At 38.6% G+C, this 12,092-nt stretch overlaps 1 protein-coding gene across 4 annotated transcripts in view; it reads right to left on the bottom strand.

Annotated features, from left to right (window-relative positions):
- mppe1 (metallophosphoesterase 1) overlaps positions 1-8,979 on the bottom strand; it is a 97,942-nt gene extending 88,963 nt beyond the window's left edge. Inside the window, exons 1-3 of one of the 4 annotated variants that reach the window (XM_058764679.1) lie at positions 8,717-8,979; positions 8,408-8,444; positions 7,944-8,052 (exon numbers count right to left, since the gene is read on the bottom strand). In XM_058764679.1, the coding sequence (XP_058620662.1) occupies positions 7,944-8,042 (99 nt within the window). In that variant the 5' untranslated portion in view covers positions 8,043-8,052; positions 8,408-8,444; positions 8,717-8,979. Of the gene's footprint in view, positions 1-7,943; positions 8,053-8,407 lie in introns of all 4 variants that reach the window. The other 3 variants (XM_058764675.1, XM_058764678.1, XM_058764676.1) reach the window with 3 other exon arrangements.
- Positions 8,980-12,092: the final 3,113 nt, after the last annotated feature.

Below are 12,092 nucleotides of genomic sequence, written 5' to 3'. Positions count from 1 at the left end.
CTGCTTTGGAAACCAAACAAGATCGACAAGAGACTCCACAAGCTTACTACAACCGACTCCGACAAGCTTACAGGTGCTGGTCATAAAATTAGAATATCATCAAAAAGTTGATTTATTTCACTAATTCCATTCAAAAAGTGAAACTTGTATATTATATTCATTCATTACACACAGACTGATATATTTCAAATGTTTATTTCTTTTAATTTTGATGATTAGAGCTTACAGCTCATGAAAGTCAAAAATCAGTATCTCAAAATATTAGAATATTTACATTTGAGTTTGAATAAATTACCATCCCTACAGTATAAATTCTGGGTACCTCTTGTTCTTTGAAACCACAATAATGGGGAAGACTGCTGACTGGGCAATGATCCAGAAGACGAACATTGACACCCTCCACAAAGAGGGTAAGTCACAGAAGGTCATTACTGAAAGGTGTGGCTGTTTACAGAGTGCTGTATCAAAGCATATTAAATGCAAAGTTGACTGGAAGGAAGAATTTGGGTAGGAAAAGGTGCACAAGCAACAGGGATGACTGCAAGCTTGAGAATACAGTCAAGCAAAGCCGATTCAAACACTTGTGAGAGCTTCACAAGGAGAGAACTGAAGCTGGAGTCAGTGCATCAAGAGTCACCACGCTCAGACGTCTTCAGGAAAAGGGCTACCAAGCCACTTCTGAACCAGAGACAACGTCAGAAGCATCTTAACTGGGCTGTGGAGAAAAATAACTGGACTGTTGCTCAGTGGTCCAAAGTCCTCTTTTCAGATGAAAGTAAATTTTACATTTCATTTGGAAATCAAGGTCCCAGAGTCTGAAGGAAGAGTGGAGAGGCACAGAATCCATGTTGCTTGAAGTCCAGTGTGAAGTTTCCACAGTCAGTGATGATTTGGGCTGCCATGTCATCTGCTGGTGTTGGTCCACTGTGTTTTCTGATGTCCACAGTCAACGCAGCCATCTACCAGGAAATTTTAGAGCACTTCATGCTTCCTTCTGTTGACAAGCTTTATGGAGATGCTGATTTCATTTTCCAGCAGGACTTGGCACCTGCCCACACTGCCAAAGGTACCAAAAGCTGGTTCAATGACCATAGTGTTACTGTGCTTGATTGGCCAGCAAGCTCGCCTGACCTGAACCCCATAGAGAATCTATGGGGTATTGTCAAGAGGAAGATGAGAGACACCAGACCCAACAATGCAGATGAGCTGAAGGCCACTATCAGAGCAACCTGGGCTCTCATAACACCTGAGCAGTGCCACAGACTGATCGACTCCATGCCACGCCGCATTGCTGCAGTAATTCAGGCAAAAGGAGCCCCAACTAAGTATTGAGTGCTGTACATGCTCATACTTTTCATTTTCATACTTTTCAGTTGGCCAAAATTTCTAAAAATCCTTTCTTTGTATTGGTCTTAAGTAATATTCTAATATTTTGAGATACTGATATTTGACTTTCATGAGTATTAATCATCAAAATTAAAAGAAATAAGCATTTGAAATATATCAGTCTGTGTGTAATGAATGAATATAATATACAAGTTTCACTTTTTGAATGGAATTAGTGAAATAAATCAACTTTTTGATGATATTCTAATTATATGACCAGCACCTGTACTTTGGTGCACACAACGAACCTGACCTTGAAGACGATGTGAACTTCAAAAGCCTCTTCCTAAAAAATCTGCACCCTGGAGTCAGTCACCATCTAGGCGTCATGGCCTGTCCACGCTCCATGACCATCCAACAGTTGCGTGACCTAACACAGAAGGCCTACAACAAGCAGAAGATGGCCTCAAAGAAAGGTAACAAAACCCCCACACTCTTGAACTCTGTCACCAAAGACTCTAGCCTTGCACTGGACGACACCCAGTTGCATCACAACACCAGAGTTTTCCATCAAGAGCACGGAGAACGTGACCCCCATGTCCACGACAGCTATCAGCCCAACCGCTGGAAAAATCCATGGGACGAGCCACACTTCTCAAGAAACCCAAAAGATCAGAAAAAATGGAAACCTAACCAGACATCCAAAAGGTAATCGCCTGACTCATCCAAGCCAAGGATGCAGAGAGGCCGTTTTCACTGACATACCCGAAAAGGGGGGAGACAACACAGACTGAAACAGATCTGACCACACCTACACTACACCACTAACACACATTACCTACACCCAGAGGTAAACACATCTACTGACAACACATTTAACAAACATATTCTTCCCACGAGTAGAATATCCAATTTTAAGCGTAACAGTTACATACACCACCATGAAGGAACATGCAGCTATCCTCACCATAGTTAGAACACCTGACACTAAGTTAAGGTACATGACTCCCTAGCTGCACATGACATCCTAGCTCAACAGCAGTTGAAAACCATGCTAGGAAAACCCACAGTAGCTTTGTTTTTGTTCTTCTTTTACCTATCCTTTTCCTTCCCCTCTTTCTTTAGTAGGTGAAACACCTAGACGCCCTGCAAGGGTCAAAGGTCTGATATTAGGATTGACTCACCACACCTAATATCCGCAAGCCACTCTAAACCGAATGGAAGCCAGAGAGCTCCATGCACAATAGGTCAATTCATTTTTACCACAAATGATGTCACCAGAAACTAAAGGTGAACACTCTTAAGTTAAGACAACTTAGAAGAAACAAACAAATCTAAATCACAAAATTTGATCGAAGAATCAACGTACTAAACTAAATTAGAACAACAATTTCCAAAATTGAACTAAAAACTATTCAGTTTACCGAACTAGATTGACCAATTGAATATAACCGCCTGTACCCGAATAACCTGATGCCCTGCACCAGTACAGTAACTGTCATGGAGGTGTTGTCTTGTTGTTTGCTGTGTTTGTGTCTGCTTCTTCTGCCTCTGTTTATCCAGTGCTTGCCGATGTCTCCAACTCGACACATCGCCAATCAAGGGGGGTATGTAGCATCAGAACGAGTCAGACAAAACTAAGATTCGATCAGAACATCGAAACATGAGGAGCCGAAATTCCAGAAGAGGCCCAAGAAAACAGGACACCATAAATCACATTCCTAAGCGCCATGAGTCTGGAGCAAGCCTTACCAACAAGCCTCTTTCACAGAACAGCTTGCAACATTAAGACAAAAGAATACTCATTGACAAGTACAATGCCAGAAGGAGATCGTCAAATTTGGGACAAGTAATCAAGATTAATGGTCAAAGAGATGGCCATCACATGTGTTCCACAAGAGAAATCACAAGCTTCTTTAGATTGACTTTTCCCCCACACATAGGGTGTATTCACACCAGGAAAGTCCGATAGTTCACTTGCTTTGGTCCGGACCAAATAAAAAATTTTTTTTTTTTTTTTGGTGCGGTTCGCTTTCACACTGCCCTTTTTGCAAATGAACCAGAAATTGTAAACAAAACCACACGTGTGCTAAGGTCATCCGTTCATTGGACAGAAATTCTCAAGCAGGGAAAAACAGGAAGTGCAAAAACAGGCTAATCATGGAGATCTTTCGTAGTGCAATTTTTATTATTTTACTGATTTGCTGTCATGAGATAAAAACGCAATATGAAGCAACTTATGAACATCATATATGAGACAATGTCATACAATGTTGTAATTACGATTTGCCAAAAATAAAATCTATAGATATGAAATACTCAAAGCATATCAAAATGTTAGTTTAAACATTTAACCTAGATAAATGTGCGCTAGGCGCATATCCGATCGTTTGTGCGGAGAGTGGAAGCTGAAGCGCTTCAGAACATCATATACGCCCGTAATTGTTGCTCATAAAGGTAATAATAATACATCGCTCGAACTGTAAAGGGTATATTTTATTTGTGCACTCACAATATCAAGAAAACGTGCTCTTCTAAAATAAAGAAAACTAATAGGATGCGCTTCCCGTCAAAAATGAACTGTAACTTACAGACATGATGAATATATCTATAGAAAGCTTTGAATTACTACAAAACGAAATAAATCATATCCAAAACAAAAACTCTTTCATTATCCGTAAAGATCCATTTCTTTCTAAAGGCGTGTCCAATGAGGAGACGGCGAGTCAGGATTTTTAACTTCATCTTTGTGACACTGACTCAGAAAACACTAGTTTATTAATAAATAATTCAAATATCTCCTTACTATTTCCCCCAGACACATTCATTGTAACTTTTGCTGGGGCTTTGCGGCAAGCTTTAGCCTATTTAGTGCGCTCATGTCACGTTGCTGTGGGCGCTATGGTCACGAAAACTCATAATTGGCACGCGTTTTTAAGCATTGCGGTTTGAAGACAAGTGATTTAAGCGATTGAAATGCAAACAACAGCACTATATGCGCGAGCTGTGTGTTTTCTGAGCGTGCTTTCTGCAATTGGATCGGATCGAGGCCATTGGATATGTTCATTGGATATAGTTGAATTGTCACTCATCTGCAATTAAACCACTTAATGTTGCAGTTTCAAAGTGGGTCCCGCCTTCTGAATGTTAGCGTAACGAATGCATCTTTCAGGTGCTGCGAACTATGCTATGCAAACGGCTAAATAGGCAAGCAAAGAAGTACAGCTCCTAATGCAGGTGTGTGAGTTGTTGTCATCTATTTTGGAGTGATTACAATGTATTCTAAATATAAACTTGTTCTGTCACTCAGCGTCATTTCTGGAAAGATCATTCACTGCTTTAGTACAAGTTTAAAAAGAGCGAGCGCCGTTGACAGTGACGCGACGCTTTTTGTGCATACAATCAATGACATTGCGTCGGGAGCTGACTAGCAAAATAGATACAAAAAGTAAAAGCAGAGAAGTTTGTATTCAAAGTTAAAAAGCATACAGACTAAAGCATTTTTTTAATGATTCAAATAAAGGATCTCAGGTGTATATTCTAAATTCGGCTGATGATTTGGATTACTGCTCTAACATACTTATAATTTCAGTCTCAACTAAGTAAGTAACTTTTCTGCTTAGTCGCGATCATGTCTTTCTGTTCCACTTGATTTGTATATATATATCATATTATTGTAATTAGTAATATGACAATATATAGGGGTGGCACGGTACACAGATGTCACGGTTCGGTACGTACCTCGGTTCGGGGATCACGGTTCGATACGATTTCGGTACAACGGGGAAAAAAAAAAAAAAATCTACTATGCTCAGTTTCTTTTCATTTATTTTGAACAGACAGTAGTGCAAATTAAAAAAATTTCCTTCAAGATATGAAAATACTAAATATTATTACATGTTATATATATAAAATCTGTTTTGTTTTCATTGTGAGTGTACACAAATAAAAGCAGACCTTTATACAGTGATTATTAATAAGACAATAAGTGTTTAAAGTTGATTCTGCTGGTATGAGGAAACAGTTGAAGTTTTCGCGCCGGAGCGCGCGCGCACACGCACACACACAAAACATCAGTTCCAGCGTCGCTAACTTGACAGCACAGTTGGTACTTTTATCAAAATAAAATACAGTGAGCCAAACATCAGCGCGCGGGCCTCTGTGTCACCGTTGGAATGCGACTGAAGTACAAAGCCTATCATTTACATAATAAATAATAGTTTAGCATTCAGATACGTTACATCGCAAATATGGAAATATTACGGAATATTTGGATTTGTGCCAAATGAGAGAGGTAGGATACTCAAACACAAAGCTCCATTTCGCAAACAGTTAGGTGCGCAAGCCTTTAAAGTATACTCCTTTGTCCGTCTATGTGAGAGACGCGTTCAGAATCAGCACATGGGCCGTTTCTCAAACGGAAGGCTGCATCCTCCGGAGGTCGCATTTGTAGGCTGCATACGTCATAAAGATCATCTTATTTTAGAATATTAACAGTTATAAATTTGACCATTATTCTTAGTTAAGTGTAAATTGTTGTAGTATGCTTTTGACTCGTGAATATAATGCTCAGTTAACTGAAATAAACCAGGATTGATGACGTATGCAGCCTACAAATGTGACCTCCGGAGGATGCAGCCTTCCGTTTGAGAAACGGCCATGGTCACTGTCTAGTGGGCTTTGTTTTCAAGTGCGCAACTCGGCATTCGCTGTTCTTCTGCTGGCGCTCGCAGTTATCAAACAGCGTTGCATTACTGCAGCCGCCTCCTTCTGGATTGGGGGTGAATTGCATGTATTCGCCGTAAAAGGCCTCATGCACCAAACCGAGACGCCCGTACCGTGACGGTTCGGTACGAATACATACCGTGCAACCCCTAACAATATATGTAGTCAATACTGATTAAATGGGTCGGGGAAATCCTGCCTTATACCCAGCTAGGGAAAAAATGATAAAAGCATTTACTGAAGTGGTATTCTGGAACTGTGATTAAATTAAATAAAACAGCAAAATAATAATAACAACAACAACAACATCATCTTCATCAAAAAAAAAGAAAAAAGAAAAATTACCTTTGTAAAGTTTGATTAATATGTACATACAGCACCTGTCAAAAGTTTTTAATGTTTTTAAAAGAACATAAAAGACAGACATTTCTTATTATCATCAAGCCTGTATTTATTTTATCAAAAATACAGAAAAAACACAATATTATTCAGCAAGAATGTGTTAGATAAAAAGTGATAGTAAAAGGTAAAAGAAGAACAAAAACAAAGCTACTGTGGGTTTTCCTAGCATGGTTTTCAACTGCTGTTGAGCTAGGATGTCATGTGCAGCTAGGGAGTCATGTACCTTAACTTAGTGTCAGGTGTTCTAACTATGGTGAGGATAGCTGCATGTTCCTTCATGGTGGTGTATGTAACTGTTACGCTTAAAATATTTATATATATATGTTCGTCCAGTTCTGCGTTCTGCATGCTCCCGAAAGCTCTCATTATATAAAAGTGTAGACACGATGTAAATAAGAGATTCATTGATTATAACGTAACTTTGTGAGATCGCGATGATCTAATATGAGTGACAGCTTGTCAGTGATGATAACGGGAGCGCTCTTTGCACGCTTCAGAAAACTTTTGTTTTTCTAGCTGCTAGGACTGACTCATACACGCTGCTAAATTTTGGGAATGACATGACATCCGCATATAAAGAGAAAACCATATTTGTTCTTGAAGCAGCCTTTTTGAGTGAAATTATTATTATTAAATATTTATTTTTAAACATCTTTTTAATAATCAAAACAAAATCACAGATTATAAAATAAACATTAAGCACGGTTTCTAACATTGATAATAAATCAGCATATTAGAATGATATATGTAGGATCATGTGACACTGAAGACTGGAGTAATGGCTGATGAAAATTCAGTTTTGCATCACAGAAATATAGTAAAATAGAAAACCATTATTTTAAATTGTAATAATATTTCACAGTATTATTGTTTGTTTGTTTTTTCTGTATTTTTGATCAAACAGGCTGAATCCGGATTGATGACCATTAAGAGACTTTTTTTCAAAAACATTTAAAATAGTAATGTTTACACATTTTTGTACTCCAAGTAAAAATATACAAAATTTCAATTAAATGTTGTATAAATAAAAAGGTTAGGAATCTTATTTTTCTCAAGTGCTTTTTATTGGGGGTGGGGGGCCTCCAACATGAATTTTGCCTAGGGCTTCCTAATGTCTAGAACCGGCTCTGTGCACAGTAGCAAAATCATATGTGAAGTGATGTCAACATCTTGCATTTCTGTAAAGCTGCTTTAAAACAATGCGTATTGTGAAAAGTATTGTACAACTTGACAAACCGACTTGACAGTATAACTTTACAAAATATAAAAATCTGAATAGAAATCTGTAAGAATATTTTTCATAATGAGAAACATTATGAAACAAACAAACACACACACGCACACTGGCCTAATACAGCATGTGTGCTTTTATCTATTAGGCCTATTACACAGCAATATTTTGCAAACTATGACAAATTGTCTGCTGCTTTGTGTTTGTTTGTTTGTTTGTTTGTTTGTTTGTTGGTTGTAAATTGTACCATTTACTGTACCTGACTGGAGCTCCACTTGCCCTCATCAAATACATCTCCTAAAATGAAGACAACTTCTGGATTTAGAAGCCACAGAGATGTCTGGAACGCCCTTTCCATCTGCCATTCTCTGTGAAAAATTGTTACAATATTCTTAATAAAAAAATGCAGAGCTGATGGTATTTAAAATGCCTTTTTGCACAATATAAAAATTGGCTTTGTAAATCTTTCAAATAAAAAAAAAAATAATAATTTTTAAACTGCCAATGAACATGTATGGAACAAATCAAAACATTCCTAACTATGAACTGTCTGATCAGTTTATGATTAGTTGACGTGTACTGTCTAATGTGTAAGTGATTAGTTCTGCCCTTAACAAAACTACTACAGCAGTACCATGGTACAGTGATTATATCAAAAACATTGTACTACAATGGCACATCTTTTTGCTAGTGTTGTTCGATATTGAGACACTAGATCCATACCTTCTGAGTTTGTCGAGCCAGTGTCCTTTGATGGCCCCTAGTAAGTGAGTATCGGAGAGAAATAACGCCCGTAAAGGTAAATTTGAATTTACAGTCTCAATATGAGGCCATGAGCATCGCAGAATAACAGGATAATAAATCACATATTCGCACAATACAAACACGCTGACAAACGTCAATATCAGCGACACAGCTAATCTACCACTAGATCCGTACATCGAGATCATTACACTAACCAGAGTTTTACATCAAAAGTACAAGAGACACGCGTTAAATACGTTGGGAAAAGAAAATTCGTCTGTAACGTGCCTGAGGTAACATCCACCTATAGGCATCATTCGCAATAAAAAATTTTTTTACAAACAAACATCAAAACGGAAGACGCATTGCAATATAATTCCTCATACGGCCACTGTATATTTTAATGAGGAAAAATAGCATATGGCAGATCACGATTTTAAAATCCTCTCAGCGGAAGCAGAGACGTTGCCAAGAGCAGTTTTGCTAAACACAGACAAACGTCACAGCTGTGCGCGCGTGTGCTGAACAGTGAACATCTGAAAGGACACAGTCCAATTGATCACATTCCCTGCGCGCTTGAAGAGTGCCATCCAGTGGTCAGTCATAATATCAAGACTTTCCTTAACAGAGGTCATATTATGCCCATTTTTACAAGATGTAAGTCTCAGGTTTGTGAAATGTGCTTGTGAAGTCTCAGCTCAAAATTACGGTGATTAAAGGGATGTTCGGTTCACTTAAAATGCGTTCCGAATGACTGGGTATACGCAGTGTTCACAGCTCCCTGCTTCCTAAGCACGGGATATCCGTTGAAGGGGACTTCTCTGACAATAATCGCTCATTTGGGATTCCTTGGAACGTCATCAAAGAAAGGCAATGACGGGGTCCCCAAGATATTATTATTTTAGTAAAAAATATATGAATTAAACATCTGATTAAATTTAAGCAGCTAGGGTATGGTACATTTCGTGAATTAATTATTAACAATCATTCATGTATGATTTTTAACTAGTTGTCATGTCTCTTTAAAATGCAAACTAAAAACCCCCATATCTAAAAACTGCCATACCCGTAAGGGATCATTTACTGCTTGTTTGGCGCCGCTAGCTAGCTATAAAATAGAGTAGGCTAATAAACCTACACTTGGTAAGAGAAAACTTCTGACTTTTTTGAGGGATAATTTTCTATTTCTGTCTTTATATGCATTACTCATTTTTCATTATTAATAGGCCCGGTTATATGGGGGTGTAATAATAGCATAGGCCTATTTGTGGAAAGACTTTGGCAAAATCTAGTACATATGTGAGTTTGTAGAGCTTGGGAGAGCTAAAGGTTTCTATTTTTAACTTGTTTTTGCAGAGTTGAGCAAAAATCACAATCACAAACATTTCTGTTGATTTAGGCCTATACACAATGACCAATGTTGGAATTATGTTGGAATATCGCTCTTAACTCTGGTGTTCATCCAGTTCTGCGTTCTGCATGCTCCTGAAACCTCTCGCTATATAAAAGTGTAGACACGATGTAAATAAGAGATTCATTGATTATAATGTAACTTTGTGAGATCGCGATGATCTAAGATGAGTGACAGCTTGTCGGTGATGATGCATTTCCCATCATCCACTGCACTGATGACACATACACAGCTGATTACACTGATTGCACTTACACAGCTGAATGCTCTGATCACATAGCTATCACACACACCCTATATAAACCATGGACTTCCGTTCACAGTTTGCCGAGTATTGTACTGAATTATTGCAGCAATGCGGCGTGGCATGGAGTTGATCAGTCTGTGGCACTGATCAGGTGTTATGAGAGCCTAGGTTGCTCTGATAGTGGCCTTCAGCTCTCCTGCATTGTTGGGTCTGGCATATCGCATCTTCCTCTTCACAATACCCCATAGATTTTCTATGGGGTTAAGGTCAGGCGAGTTTGCTGGCCAATTAAGAACAGGGATACCATGGTCCTTAAACCAGATACTGGTTGCTTTGGCACTGTGTGCAGGTGCCAAGTCCTGTTGGAAAATGAAATCTGCATCTCCATAAAGTTGGTCAGCAGCAGGAAGCATGAAGTGCTCTAAAACTTACTGGTATATGGCTGCATTGACCTTGGACCTCAGAAAACACAGTGGACCAACACCAGCAGATGACATGGCACCCCAAACCATCACTGACTGTGGAAACTTTACACTGGACCTCAAGCAACGTGGATTGTGTGCCTCTCCTCTCTTCCTCCAAACTCTGGGACACTGATTTCCAAAGGAAATGCAAAATTTACTTTCATCAGAGAATATAACTTTGGACCACTCAGCAGCAGTCCAGTCCTTTTTGTCTTTAGCCCAGGCGAGACGCTTCTGACGCTGTCTGTTGTTCAAGAGTGGCTTGACACAAGGAATGCGACAGCTGAAACCCATGTCTGTGCGTACTGGTTCTTGAAGCACTGACTCCAGCTGCAGTCCACTCTTTGTGAATCTCCCCCACATTTTTGAATGGGTTTTGTTTCACAATCCTCTCCAGTGTGTGGTTATCCCTATTGCTTGTACACTTTTTTTCTACCACATCTTTTCCTTCCCTTCGCCTCTCTATTAACATGCTTGGACACAGAGCTCTGTGAACAGCCAGCCTCTTTTGCAATGACCTTTTGTGTCTTGCTCTCCTTGTGCAACATGTCAATGGTCGTCTTTTGGACAACTGTCAAGTCAGCAGTCTTCCCCATGATTGTGTAGCCTACAGAACTAGACTGAGAAATCATTTAAAGGCCTTTGCAGGTGTTTTGAGTTAATTAGCTGATTAGAGTGTGGCACCAGGTGTCTTCAATATTGAACCTTTTCACAATATTCTAATTTTCTGAGATACTGAATTTGGGATTTTCCTTAGTTGTCAGTTATAATCATCAAAATTAAAAGAAATAAACATTTGAAATATATCAGTCTGTGTGTAATGAATGGATATAATATACAAGTTTCACTTTTTGAATGGAATTAGTGAAATAAATCAACTTTTTGATGATATTCTAATTATATGACCAGCACCTGTATATACCTGTTTGCCATTTGTGTGACCCTGCCTGTTATGACCACGTCTCTGACTAATAAAGCTTTGCAAATGGATCCGCACGCCTCACATCTCGTTGACCCCGTTACAGTAATAAACCCTATCACATTTGCATAATTTTTATCAATAAACCCAACGTATTTCATATATTTAATTCTACCCCACCCAATCGCACTGTGCTACAACAAAATCTAACTACAACACACACAAAAAAGAACAGCAAGACAGTGTAGAAATGAGACCAGTTTCCTCAAGAACTGTGCAAATTTGAGGTAGATAGATACATGAGGTAAACCAATGATAACAGTACTACTTACGTTGTACTAACATTTAAACAAAAATCTGTGACATGCAATTTATAATAATAGGATAATGGTCAGAAAAAATGTCATAAGGCTCACCACCACACTTTCCATGCATATTCGATTACATGTTAGGAGTGCATGAGTACGAATGGAACATTCTACATCTACATTTTAAACTTTTAACACTTAAATGGACTCAAGTACAAAAATTTGACATCTCAAATCACAATTGTCATTACTTAAAGAGTTCTTTGGTAACAGCTTGGTTGTATCCAGAATTTTCTTCAAACATGCACTTGAGCT

Source organism: Onychostoma macrolepis, chromosome 24, assembly GCF_012432095.1.
Source record: "Onychostoma macrolepis isolate SWU-2019 chromosome 24, ASM1243209v1, whole genome shotgun sequence".
In the NCBI taxonomy this organism is placed as follows: Eukaryota; Metazoa; Chordata; class Actinopteri; order Cypriniformes; family Cyprinidae; genus Onychostoma; species Onychostoma macrolepis.
Note: the sequence above shows the minus strand (reverse complement) of the source record. Positions and strands in the feature narration are given on the sequence as shown.